General features: G+C 44.1%; 1 protein-coding gene across 2 annotated transcripts in view; it reads left to right on the top strand.

The window, feature by feature from the left end:
- The window catches only part of EML6 (EMAP like 6), an 854573-nt gene that overhangs the window by 330651 nt on the left and 509251 nt on the right, over positions 1 to 14671 (top strand). For both annotated transcript variants that reach the window (XM_069234186.1, XM_069234187.1), the window contains exon 9: positions 10436 to 10692. In XM_069234186.1, the coding sequence (XP_069090287.1) occupies positions 10436 to 10692 (257 nt within the window). The remainder of the gene's footprint in view (positions 1 to 10435; positions 10693 to 14671) is intronic.

Raw genomic sequence — 14671 nt, 5'->3', positions numbered from 1 at the left:
TCACCTTGCCATGACTGCGGTACAGCATTGCTCATTTCATAGAAACCATCTCATACCACTAAGGTCAGAGGTGAGGAGCTTTTCTTTGCCATTATAGGCATAGATTTGACATTAAGGGTCCGATTCAGATCTTGGCAGTAATGGTCCCGCCATCAACTTTTCAACTGAAAACCAGTCCACCGCCGCGATGGTCTGCCCACCGCGACGTTCTGCCCACCATATTTAGGTGTTGGCGGTCCCATAAATGAAAGCCCACATTGGAACTGCCGTCTCCCCCAAGAAGACGCGTGGACGGCGGGAGAGGGAAAAGTGACTGACGGTGGTACCCCAGACACCCTTCCTGCCGTGCAGATTTGGATGTGCCTTACCTCCCAAAAAATAGTGGTGGTCCAACCTTTATGTTTGAGTTAGCGGATTGGGGGAGAAAAGGGGTGAAAACAAACCTTTTTTCCCCATTCCACCCCCATAGTCGACTGGACAACACCTGCCGTCATTGCAGCCACTGACCCACGGAAAATACGACCACCCTATTGTCGGACTCGAAGGTAGGGATGCCACATTACCAGGCTACGTTGGGTGGGCACTGAATGGGAGGTCGAGGTCACTGTAAGCATATACATGTTAGTTATTTTTTTAATTACTGTGACACACATATGTGGGGTACACAATGGTGTCACATCTGGCTGGGAGACACACTGGCACAACACGTATATACAAATACACAACTGTCATTGTGATGGTACACTCACACTGAACAATGGTGTCCATGTTTGCGCATTGTAAGCAGAGCTGACGGGTAGGTCTGTGCTATCTGTTTTGTATGTGTGTCTGTGCGCGTATGTATGTGTGTGTGTGGATTGGCTGTCCGAGGTGGAGGAATCAGGAGTGGGTGGTGTGCTTGTGAATGTATGTGTGTCACTTGAATGTGCGTCTGATGTTGTGTTGCTGTGTGACACATTCAGGTGAGTGTTGTTGTGTGGCAGACATTGTCGTGCGGTGTGTAGTTATGCTTCTGTGTGAGAATATTTGTGAAACTGAATGTGTAGTTGTGTTGGTTGTTGTGTCATGTGTGGGTGCAGTGTCAATGGTGTGTGTATGGTGTGGCATGGATGTATGTCAGTGTGTATTTTCGGTATGTACGGGTTGTGTTGGAATGCCAGTGGGGTTATTGTGTGTATGTGGTGTGGTATGTTGTGTAGTGTGTAATGCAGGGGTACACATATGGTTAAGGGACAGTGTGCCACTTTCCTCTATTCCAAAGCCCCAGCCATTGTATGAAGTCCATTGAGTCCGCCGCCGTCTCCCTCCTTCAGAAATCTATCGCCAGTCAATCTGCTTGCAGAACTGTAACATCCAAATACGGAGGGTGGAACACAGTTAGCTTGACAGTTCTTTCAGGTCCGCCTTCGACGCCGCTTGGCAGTAATACAGCCAAGATCTAAATCAGGCCCTAAGACTGTCTTTAGGCACTTAGCTATTGCATTGGTCATCCATGGTGGCAAAGCATGCTTAAAAACACTTAATATTCCCCCAAATATTATGTCAAAACAGTAGACATGCTACATGATGTTCCGACCATCTTTGGGATGATGACCTGAAAACGATTAAGCTAGTAGTGATTTACTGGTGGCTAACTTCTCAGTGCTGGAAGAAGGGCACTGTCAGTGCTGCAGCACCTCAAGAATAACCATACTGGAGTTCAGAAGGTGTATGACCCCTAAAGATGCCTTTACATTTTATGTTTATATTCTCACATTTGTTGTGCAGTCAAAAACAGAGGTCAAATGTCAACCTATGTCTTCTGTCAAATTGTAGCTGATTCTGTTAACATGGAGGTTGGTGTTAAGCATTCTTTTTCTAACTGCAAAGTAAGTGAAAGAACTTTGTAAAGTTATCTATGTGACGGTCATCACGGAGTACAGGGTGTGTGGAGGATAGGCTGTTGTATGTAAATTTTCTTTTCTAACACACAACAAAATTTAAATACCTGTTAATGAACTGTACAAATTAGTCAAAATATATCAGCAGTTAAGAAACCACAAAGGTAGCACAATTGTTTGTAATTCTGAAGAATGATGGAAACAAAAATTTGAATGTGATCAAAACAAATCAAGGCACTCTACTTGATGATGTCCAACTAACAAACATTTGTGAAATCTGATTTCCACACATTAGTGTTTGTGTACTATATAGTTTAATCAGTAAAACTCCATGTTTGTGCAAAGTTAGCAGCTATTGTAATGAAAAATGCATTGCCTGCAAATGACAGTGCCCTATCACACCATGCCCATAGCAATTTATGTGTGACAGTGTGCTCCTAAATGCACCACTGGCAAAACATCACACCCTTAAAATATCCTGCTATAAGTGTGTGGCTCATTTGCTACGCTTGTTCTTAGTGTGATGCTTGGATTTTTGACAATCCAACTTCAGTGTTGTAACGTTGATGGTAGCACTCCCATTCTGAAAATTGGTTGCAGCATCACTGGCTACCTTTTGAATTTTGAGGAGCAAGTCTCAGATACTCATGGAATGAAGCTTCACGAATTAGGCCCTAGGTATTTGCGGGCATACAGCCATTTTATAAAACTCATGAGAAGCTGAGAGGGAGACAGTACATGATGAAAGGTTTCAGATTAATGAACATATTACAGAAGATAACTTAAAGCAAATCCCAGCTTTGTCCTCCAACTGAATAATACATAAGTCACATCACCCAATTGTAACTTATGCACAAAACTCTGGTCGCAATCGAGTGGTCTGCAAAAAACTCCTACTACTTTGCAATCCAAAATTCGTAAACTAGACCCCAAGTTCTTTAAATGGTTGTTGATCAGTTTTTAGGAGACAATTTAGTGTGATTGTTTTGTCTTCTCCTTGAATAAGGAAAAACACAATTTCTGACAGGATATGAGTTCACTTCAGTATGTTTCATATGTTCTTGCATAGTTTTTATTGCCTAATGCACTGGGAATGAAGGCTTCCAGAAATAAATAATGTCACCAGCACAGCATCAAGGGAAATTTTAATGTCCTCTCCTTATGCCCTTGGCATCCTCTCAGAATTGAAGCTCATTTTCTCAACCCGCGGAAGGTTCTATTATCAAAATGAACAGTACAGAGTGCAAAGAAATGCCTATGGAAATGAATCTGACTTTTGGAAATTATTGGCCTTATTAGTGTGGCAGTTGGACAGCTGCACTCCAGACGGTCTGACCCCCACATTACAACCCTGGTGGGTGGACCCGCCTAAAGAAAGCCATCCCCCCCATGAACATGGTTCCCGATGTGGTGATAGCGGCCTGAGTTGTACTCAGCCACGTCACATCGCCTGGCTGATTACAACACAGCTATCCAACAGCCTTTTCATGGCGGGGACCCCACCATGAAAAAGCTGGCAAAAAGTCAGTGAAGTAGGCCACTTCATGGCATGGGCAGTGCAGGGGCACTCCCTGCCGTGCACCATTGGAATGTGCACTGTCTGCTTTTGCTATATTGGCCTCGGCTCCCTTAGGTCCAAACCCAGCACAGGGGCTCCTGTAAATAGGACAATTGGCCGCCTCCATCGACCAGCTCCTACCGACCGTAGTTTCCTCACCCAACACACCACCCCAGAGAGCTTGGTGGTCTAAGCTTTCACTTCCCATGGTGCCTTCCCTTCCGCTCCCCCTGATAGGGAATCCAAGAGGCTGGACCAGCTTGCGAGGAAGATGTTTTCTTCCTCCAGCCTGGCATTGAGGTCTGAAAATACCTCATGCCTATTGGGCGTTTCTCCCATACTTTATTCGATATGGTGGCACAGTGCTGCCCCAGGTCCTGGAGGGCGTTCGGGACACTCTCACTCAGGCTGTCAAGGATGTGGGAGATGCAGCCAAGTTCATGATTTGGTGTGGATTGGACATGACTGAGTCTCTGGGCAGGGTGATTTCATCGACAGTGGCCCTTCGTTGCCACCCCTGGCTTCATACCACTGGCTTTTTTGGGGGATGTCCAGACAAATGTGATGGACATGCTCTTCGATAGCTCACGCTTTTTTGGAGAAAAGGCAGATTCGGCGCTTGAACGGTTCAAGGACTCTTGAGCTACGGCCAGATCCTTGGGCCTCTCGGTGCCCGCTCGCCAGCAGTCTGCCTTTCACCTCTTTCGAGGCTTCGAAAGGGGCGGGGTACCACGCCACTCACAGGTCAGCCACCGTCCTCCATCTTTACAGCATTCAGTGCGAGGATGAGGTTGTGTTACCTTCAGACCCAGAGTGTCTAGCCAGAGGTCGGCCACCACCCAGCCCCCCTTGTCCGCAATGTCCAAGCCCTCCTAGTATGGTTCTGCAAGACCATATTCGTCCAGTTGGAGGGAGGATTCAATTTAATCTCCCTCATTGGCGGTCCATAACATCAGAAAATGGGTCTTGCATATCATACAGAAGGGTTATTCCCTCCCCCTCCAGTCTTACCATCCCTCTGTCCTTCCATTGAAAGAACATCTGATGGAGGATCATTTAATTTTGCTCAGCGAGGAAGTTACGGCTCTATTGCCCAAGGGAGCCATAGAAAGGGTCCCAATGTCAGAAGTAGGCAGTGGTTGTTATTCCCGCTACTTTCTGATTCCAAAAAGGAGCAAGGGCCTTCACCTTATCTTGGATTTAAGGGACGTCAATCTCTTCCTCAAAATGGAGGAATTCAAGATGCTCACTCTTGCTCAGGTCTTGTCTGCCCGAGACCAAGGAGACTGGATGGTAGCATTGGACTTGCAGGATGCATATTTTCACATCCCCATCCTGCCCGCCCACAGGCGTTACTTGTGGTTCAAGGTGGCCCACAAGCACTTTCAGCTCCCCTTCGGTCTCACCAGTGCTCCTCGGGTGCTCACCAAGGTGATGGCAGGGGTAGCAGCTCATCTGAGCAGGTTAGGGACTTCAGTCTTCCCCTACCTCGACGACTGGTTGTTGAAGGCTCCTACACCCCAGGATCTTGTCACCCACCTTCAGACTACAGCGGACTTCCTGCATTAGCGGTTCACTATAAACATTCTGAAGTCACACATGACTCTCTCTCAAAAGCTCAGTTTCATCTGGGCTGTTCTGGACACAGTGCAGATCCTCCCAAGCAGTGAGTCTAGGATATTCAGGTTATGAAACCGATGTTTCGGCCTCTATCCTGGATTTCAGTGAAACAAACTCTGAGGCTGTTGGGACTCGTGGCTTCCTGCATCCTGTTAGTCAAACATGCCAGATGGCATATGAGGGCTCTGCAGTGGGACCTGAAGTTCCAGTGGGCACAGCATGAGGGAAATCTTACAGAGACAGTTCAGATCTCGGAGGGTACTCGGAGGTTACTGCAAAACAGCTGCAGTGGTGGTTAGTGAATTGTGGTTGGGTCAGAGGCAGGCTCCTCTCCCTTCCCCAGCCAGATCTCACATTAGTGACAGATGTGTCACTGCTGGGATAGAGCAGCCATCTGGGAGAAGTGGAGATCAGGGGCCTCTGGTCTCCAGTGGAATCCGGACTGCATATCAACTTCCTGCAGCTCTGGGCGATCCGACTGGCATTGAAAGCATTTTTTCCTGTTGTGAAAGGGAAGATAGTGCAGATGTTCACGGACAACACCACTGCAATGTGGTACTGCAACAAGCAGGGCGGTGGGGGGTTGTGGAACCTTTGACAAGAGGCTCTGTGTCTTTGGACATGGCTGTAACAGCAAGGCATAACCCTGGTGGTTCAGCACCCGGCAGGTTCTCTGAATACCAGGGCAGACCAACTCAGCCATTGATGCCTAGCAGATCACAAATGGTATCTCCATCTGGAGGTGGTGCAAGAACTCTTTCAGCAGTGGGTAGAGCCTTAGTTAGATCTATTCGCCTTTGCAGAGAACGCACAGTGTCAGCAGTATTGCGCGTTGGAGTTTCCACTGTGGCAATCACTCGGTGGCGCTTTTCATCGTGAGTAGAGTTCAGGCCTCCTGTACGCCTATCTGCCCATACCACTCCTGCCCAGAGTTTTCAAGAAGATCAAGAATGACTGTGCCCAAGTTATCCGAGTGGCTTCGGATTGGGCACTGAGAGTCTGGTATCCCGAGCTTCTCAAAATGAGCATTAATCCTACGATCAGGCTGCCCTTTCAGGAGGATCTTCTGCAGCAGCAGGGGAGGGTTCTCCACCTAAACCTGTCAACTCTGCGCCTTCATGCATAGAGATTGAGCAGCGGCAGTTGATGGCTTTTGACCTTCCTCTCGAAGTCTGTAAAGTTATTTTGGCAGCCAAGCATCCCTCCACTAAAATGGTATATGCCTGCCATGGGAAATGCTTTGTATATTATTGTACAGAAAGGTGTATTGATCCTCTTTCTGCTTCTCTTTCTGATATCCTTCTCTTTGTACTTTACCTTGCCCAGCAGGGTTCTGCCTTTGGGACTATCAAGGCTATCTTTTTGCCTTATTGGCATTTTTTCAGCTGCCTGATCAGCCTTCTCTGTTCAAATCCCGCATTGTACATAGATTCCTAAAAGGGCTTGTACATATGTTTCCCCCTACACCCTTTGTTATGCCCCAATGGGACTTAAATCTGGTCTTCACATTTCTGATGTGTGTTTTCTTCGAGCCTTTGCACAGCTGTCCCCACCGGCTGCTCACCATCAAGACAGCCTTCTTAGTGGCAATAACATCTGCCTGGAGGATGAGTAAGATGCAGGCTCTGTCATCAAAGCAACTGTATCTCACTATCTATCCAGACAAGGTGGTACTCAGAACTCGCGCCTCTTTCCTCCTCAAGGTAGTGTCCCCATTTCATCTGCGTCAGAACATAACCCTGCCACCTTCTTTGCCCCACCGCATCCCTATAAGGAAGAGGAGTGACTATACCAACTGGACCCAAAAAGAGTGTTGTTGTTCTACCTTGATCGCTCAAAAGAGTTCCAGTGGACGGCCAACTCTTTGTGGAGTACGTTGGGTCGGGCAGTGCAGAAGTGAACCATTTCGTGCTTGGTCATTGTCTGCATCAAGATCTGCTACACATTGGCCAGGAAGCAGCATTCTGAGGGCTTGAGAGCTCATTCTACCAGAGGCAAAGCTGCAACCACTGTACTAGCTCACGCGTTCCAGTCATGGAGATTTGTCAGGCGGCAATGTGGGCATCTTTGCACACGTTTGCAAAACATTACTGCCTGGACAATCGGGTACGGAGAGATGGACACTGTGCCCGTTCAGTCATACAGGACTTTTTAGTGTAGTGGAAGTATCCGCGGCCCACCACCAGAAGGTTATGGCTTAGGTATCAATTCAAAGGTATGGAATCTGCAGTCCCTATCAGATGAAGAAATTACTTACCTTCGGTAACGCATTATCTGAAAGAGACTCTATCTAGCTGCAGATTCCTTACACCCACCCATGCCTCCCGCTCTGTGGATATGCCTATTAGGGTTTGGGTTTACCCCTTTCAGGGCCCTAGTTTTGCACAGAAAAAATGTTGGTTTTATCCATGACTCTGTGCTTCTGGCATGGAAGTTTTGTGGGTAAAAGAATTGACGTACGTGCGCTGGGGTGGTACCTTTATAGGCGACTGTGACGTCACAGATGGCTCCAACGACGCTGACAAAGCCACGCAGATCCGAACAACTCACACGTACAGGGTATTGCTCAGCAACAAAGTGCGGATTCGAAGCTGACGCCAGGGAATTCAAAGGTAAGGAATCTGCAGCTAGATAGAGTCTCTACCAGATAATGCATTACCGAAGGTAAGGAACCTGTTCTTCACTACCAGGGCATGTAAAACACATAGGTACGTGTCCTGCCTTTTACTTGCAAAGCACCCTGCCCAAAGAGGTTAACTAGGGGCCTGCCTTAGGGGTGACTTATATGTACAAAAAGAGGAATTTAAGGCTTGGCATGTAGGTGTAAATGCCAAGTCGAAATGGAGTGAAACTGCACACACAGGCCTTGCAATGGAAGGGCTGAGACATGGTTAAGGGGCTACTTATGTGGGTGGCTCAATCAGTGCTGCAGGCACACTTGTAGAATTTAATTTGCAGGCCCTGGGCACATGTAGTGCACTTTACTAGGTGCTTACAGGTAAATTAAATATGCCAATTGGGTAGGAACCAATGTTACCATGTTTAGGGGAGAGAGCACACACACTTTAGCACTAGTCAGTAGTAAAGTGGTAAAGTGCACAGAGTCATAAAATCTGCAAAAACAGGGTCAGCAAAATAGAGGGAGGCAGGCAAAAAGTTGGGGGATGACCACCCTAAGGCTGTCAGGTCATTTTTGTTTCTCTATCAAATATCAGTAGGGATTGCCTGAATTGGAATATTAACAGAAAATAAAAACAACGTTCGTGCAGACATCATAATAAAATAAAATGCTAGAATTCTTTATCCTGCTATACTCGTGTCCTAACACTCTCACTGTGTTTATTACTTAATATTGTTCCATAGAATGGCATGCTGTGCTTTACCTACTTGCTTTTCTAAAAAATGTTTCCCATATCTAGGCTTTCCTGGTTTCACTATTTGAAGCCTTTTCTTCTACCAAAGCAAGTGTTATTATTAGACATGCTACTGCCCTGGGTATGAATATTATGTCTTGAACTATCCATTGAGTTATTCACATATATGTCAAGCATGGTTACGCCTCTACTCAGTGCAACATCAGTTCATAACTCCCTTTCCAGTACTCGAACAAGCATATAAAGTCACAAAGCATGGGACAGTTGGAAGTTCTTCAAAACTTTCAGCAATGTTTTCTGGTGTGGATTACAAACTAAATATTTTTCAAATTATTTAGGTCCTATTTTAGAAGTGGTCTTCATTGGGAAAGCTGTCATAAAATCGTCCATTTTTTGCCTGCCTCCTCTGCATTGCCTGTGTCCCCCCATCCAGTTTAGAGTTGCTTACTGCTGACTGTCACGCTCTAGACCAGGCCCATAGTTTTTAAGTTAGCAGACTGGAGCATTTTTCACCATTAATAACATTTGTGGGATTTTTCAGTTAAAGCTACACACAGCTTATTTGACTTTCAGCCAGCCCTTTGTTCTATATCCTTCACTTCCTGGCCCATGAACATACACAAAGGTGATACTTTAATGGTGTTTCTCATCATCAGGCATGATGCAATCTATCGAAACAAAATACAAATATTCATGTAAAGCAATACAATATCTTTTGAAAATGCATTCTAAAATTGGAATTCAGTACAAATTGATTACCCTTACCAGATGAAATTGAAACTCCATTGTCACAATAATATGCATCAACCAAACAATCAATCTTAAATTTCTATAGCGCTATAAACCTAGAAAAGGATAATTAAGTAAAGAGCTCCAGTAGAGTTTGGCAGAAGTGACAAGACTTGAAAGTTTTCCTGAAACGAAGGAGGTCCAAAATGTGTACTAAATTATCAGGGAAAGAGTTCTGCAGAGGGCAAACAATGGTTGGAAAATATCTACCTCCTGCTTTATTTCAGCTTTGTTTCTTGCAGAATCATAATATGTCCACCAGTAGGCCATAATGATTTAACCGGATGTTAGATATTGAAACACTGTTGAAATATCCAAGCGCATCAGTGAAGATAGATTTATGTGCCATTATTAGAACTTTGAAACAGATACGTGAGGCCACCAGTAACCAATGCAGTTTAAAAAGGATGGAAGAACTATGAGTACTCAGCTGTATCATGTACACAACTCTTGCTGTAGAATTCTGCACGTGTCTTAGAAATGTTAGAATTTGATAGTCATTGCCATAGTCAATCTTTGATGCTATCGCTGCACAAGCCATCATTTTTCCTGAGATAGTACATGGCAGATTTTACAAAGCAATGCCAGAATATACTTAGAGGATTTAATAATAGGATTCACCACATAGTCCAGTGCAAGGTTCTTGTCAACAATAACCCCAGTTTTTGTACTTTCTTATTAACTTGAATATCATGTTAATGAACATTCAAACTCTGGCAGCTCTAATGCATTCAATCCTGTATGATAGCAAAAATCCCAGTTTCCTTCTTCCTATCAATTTATGGATTTTGTGATGGGCAAAGCATACTTTGAGCATCAGTGTATGTTTGAAGCCCATTAGCAATCTTCACTAGCAATTATTAGAGCAGCTCTTTATAGACATTGAACAGTAGCTGTAAAAGGCACAATCCCTTTGTTACCCCATGACAAACTGTAATGGCATTAGCTAAATCGTCACCAACTCTTACTCTAGAATTACATCTTAAAATAAGCAACTCAGCCATTTTCGGGAAGTCTCTTGCATCTCCCACCCTATCCACATTACCGATCAAGGTGGTTTGATTAAGATTGTCAAAAGATTCTTGTATGTCTATATTTTTGTGTGTTCTAAGTATGTCCTTGTTGTTCTTGCTTTCTTGTATGTATATATTTGTGTGTATTTCAAGTATGTCTATACCTTCTTGTAAGTAATCCTTGTTTTTCACCTCTTTCAGAGACATGACAGAAGTTGTTCACATCAAAGATCGGAAAGAAGTGATCCATGAAATGAAATTCTCACCTGATGGCTCCTACCTGGCGGTCGGCTCCAATGACGGCCTTGTGGACGTCTATGCAGTTGCTCAGCGGTACAAGAAAATTGGGGAATGCAATAAATCTTCTAGCTTCATCACACATCTTGATTGGTCTGCAGACAGTAAATACCTGCAGACCAATGATGGCGCTGGAGAGAGGCTATTCTACAAGATGCCATGTAAGTGTGTGAAGTGGCTGAATTATATGTACGCTAAACATATTCTCACTAACTGACCATCCAGTTTGAGAGGGAGTGCTACCATTCCCAGCATTAGCTAAGTTTGAACGTGCTACAGCCTTAGGCATACTTGATTGTCGGTAGTTGCTCTTGGGGACCCAGAGGAGGAGGACATCAGTGCTTCAAAATGCTGATTCTTTGACCATTAATCACTTAAGGTTGACCAGATGTGTTACCCATAGCTTCTTTTCAGCATTCTATGTGCTCCTGAAGACGTAAGGGATGGGCATGGAATGCAAATACATCAAGTAAGCAGAAGCCATCGAATCTTGTTCTCTTCCTATTCCTGCCGCAGAGTTCATGATCTCCAGGAACAGTGGTTACCACTAACTGACGGTCATGCAGATAATGTGTGTGCGTGGTATCTTAGAGCAGGTTGTTTCCTTTGCTGTGTCATCCCTCCTGTGCGCATTGACTTTTATTTCCCACTGCCATTCCATCACCGTTGCTAACAATTGCCTTCAAATTGCTATGCTGCCTTCTGCTATCTCCAAGCCAATGCACAATAGTCTCTGTAAGAGCGGTAAATATGAATATGTCGGTAGTGGTAATAAGTTAACTAAATTCGTTTGTATTAAAACAGCTATTAAAAGAATTATAATAAATTGGAGACAGTACAGTGATAGCTATATTTATTTGTGTGTTGCTAATCCACTTTTAGAAATATGTGTTTGCTATAGATCACCGCAGCGGTCAAATTCTATTGACAACATTCAGAAAACAGGCAACATCAAGGAAATACTCTGGGAATGAGGTACCAGTGACTGAAAGACTGTCATCATTGGTTGAAACTCGATAACAGTATTTGTATATTTAGGTGTATTAAATCATCGGCTGGGAATTCTTAAATACAAGAAGTGATGACGTAAAAGTAGAAGAAATTTGCTTCAAATATTAGTAATCGTTTTGAAGATTATATATTACTACTCAGATCCTAATCCATGTAAGATTCCAAACATGTCAGTTGTAAGCCCTCTACATAACTTCAGTAAAGAGTACAGCCCATTAGTAAAGTGGGTGTTCCCAGTGTGGGCTGGAGAGTGGGAGTGGTCATGATGACCCATAGGACATTACCCTGCCTTTGTTCATCTTTACATTTACCATAAAAAAAATGGAATATTCGAACAACTGCGTTGCCATTTGGCAAGGTTATCCAGAATGAAATCACAATATTGTATTTGAGTTCAATAGTTTAGTTAGTAATTACATTTTTCTAGGTTGTTCATTGCTTCCACATACATATTAATGTGCTTGTAGCAGTGACATGCTGTTTTGGTTTCTCAGCAATGGAAGGCTCAGTGTGCCAAGTGACGTGCTTCATTGAATGTGATTCTTGGAGCACGTTCCTGCAACCATTTATCAACTGCAGGCATTTCAATAAGCTCTTTCGATGGGCATATAAAGCAGCAGAATGGGACGGAATGGAAATTGGCATTATGTAAAAACGTTAGAGGTCTCACAGGGCCTGGTCTATTCTTCTGCACCACAACATGGGCGTAAATCATAGTAAAATGTGTACTTAGGTCAAAAAGATAAATAGATTTACCTGAAGATAGTTATTTTGTGTGTATCCAATGTACTGTAGAAGTCAGTGTTGCCGCTAATGGTATTTTATGCTGTAATGTACCTATGTTGAGGAATCCAAGAACATTGTTCATGTGCAGTATGGAACATCTGGGTTGTGGCTGCATAGTGGTATTTTTCAATGCTCACATTAAGCACATATCTAATTGAAATTTTAAGTTATACAGCTTCCAAAAGATTCTCCAACAGAAAGGAGGCTTTTTAAGCATTGTATTGCATGTTATGTTCTGGTATTTGTATTGCTCTTTCCATACCCCTTTCGAGGCCTAAAGGACTTTTCATTTGTTGTGTAAATAACTCTGTATTTATCTCATTTATATTACTTTGTAAATCCGTAGACCTTTGAGCCCCTGACTACATTTAAACAAAGAATAAAAAGAGAACAGTGGATGAGCGTTTTGCACTGAAAAAGTGCTACTCTTTTAGTGAGTTAAATGTAACACCAAAAACGTATGCCTGCATGAGCACCCCTCCTTTTTAGGGCTGAGCGCGTAAAGCGCTCTGTCCCTGGTGTAATTTCTCTATGGGCTTTAAACCACTCCCACTGCACGCCCTTTCACTTGATTTCATTAGTAAAAGGCATGCTCATGTCGTACCTTTTCCGGTGTTTAGCCTGCCTCAAGCACCCCAGCCAACTACTGAAAGCATACGAGGCTCGATGTTTTCTGTATGGTTTCTGGACTACTTTTTCTCTTTATTTAGCAGGCTGCGCGATCCCGTTCGGCAGTTACTGGGCGCTTCGCATGACATCGGCACTGTTACATGGATAGTTGCACTTTTGCCGGTTACTGGGATAATCGCACTTTTTCCGATATGTTTCACTGAAAGCGAACTTCTGTTTCCTTTTGTGTGTCTGCTTTGCGCTCATGGCGGCAGTTGGCTCGCTTATGTGAAACTGTTTTACTTTTCAGTTTAGGTGGCAAGAAAAGCCCGGTTAGGAGTTTAAAACGCTAATAGCTCTAACTCGAGCAAACGAGAGACCCATTACATTGCAAATGCTAGTTCCGGTCTCGCCTACAGACAGCTATTAGATGTCTGTTGTCGAAGGACCTCGTGTGGACCACACCAAAAAATTACAGTGGACTTGGAGCCAACTAATTGCTTACAATTGGTTAGCTTTCTTGTCACTTTCATTTACTTGCTTCTTATTCAATTACATCCTTTCCGCTTTTTATGTTTACCCCTGCCCTGGAGCATAGCTTTTTTACCATACTTTTGACTGGAGGACTTGTAACCTTCCTTTGCTCACATCCAGGGAAGTACTTTTTTTCTTTTTCTTTCACCACTTTATAAGAGTGCATATGTTTCTTGCTCTCTCTCTTGTGTGATGCTTTGCCCAGTCAGATACCAACCCCTTGTAGGTGCAGTATTTCTCGCTCCTCCCCTGTATCACAGCTCTTCCAATGCATCACCCACCTCTTCTTAGCTTTTTTTTATTTTTTATTCTGTTGCCTCCCTGCCTCAAATGCCTCTGTTTCTTTCTTGCCACTGTCCACTGCTTCCCCCTACTCTGGGTTCAGTTTTTCCCAAAATGCTCCTTTATTGCTTCCCATTGTGTCCTTTATGGTGAGTTCTGTTTATTGAATTTCAGCAGAGAATGTACAACATACCACTACCTACATCCGCTGGCCGGTGGGAAAAAAATAACTTGAATTAAGGGAACAGAAAGTGTGGGTCAGGAGAGGTAGCTAAAATCTGCTGTCAAATCACACCCGTAAGGGATATCAAAGAAAAGTGGGAAGTGCCAATAGGATGAGAGAGATCATGATGATTAGTAGGTCACACTGGAGCTCGATCAGAATGTATCAGTCTGAGAAGGTGCAAGTGTTTTGGGTGAGTGAGTTTCCTAAATTCATCAGACAGGTAACGTATGCATAGTCCCCACACCTTATCAAACTGTGGGAGCATCTGTGTCACACCCGCCATCAGCTTCTCCATACCCATCAGGTCCCACACTTTATGGAGCCAGTCAGGCCTCATCAAATCTTATCTGTGCCCCACCGAGAGAGCAACAGGTATTTGGCCACTCTCAGTAGCAGCGTGATAGCGCATCCTTTGGTGGATTTGAGAGAATAGGTCAAAGGATTCAGTAGGCCTAGAAAGATATAACTAGGAAACTTAGGGAAATCAGTTTTGCATATGTCGTCGAATGCATGTAAGACCGCTGTCCAGAAAGGTTTTATCTGGAGACAGTGCCACACAAGGTGGGTAAGAATACCTACCTGGCCACAGTAGCACCAGCACGTATCATCACTGCCCCTTCTACTGGGCAATTCTAGCTGGAGTATAGTACCAACAATGTGTGATTTTGAGGAACATTTCTTTGATAGTGGAA

The sequence above is a fragment of the Pleurodeles waltl genome, chromosome 5, assembly GCF_031143425.1.
Source record: "Pleurodeles waltl isolate 20211129_DDA chromosome 5, aPleWal1.hap1.20221129, whole genome shotgun sequence".
NCBI lineage: Eukaryota > Metazoa > Chordata > Amphibia > Caudata > Salamandridae > Pleurodeles > Pleurodeles waltl.
The sequence above is the reverse complement of the archived record's forward strand: the minus strand, read 5'-3'. Positions and strand labels throughout refer to the sequence as shown.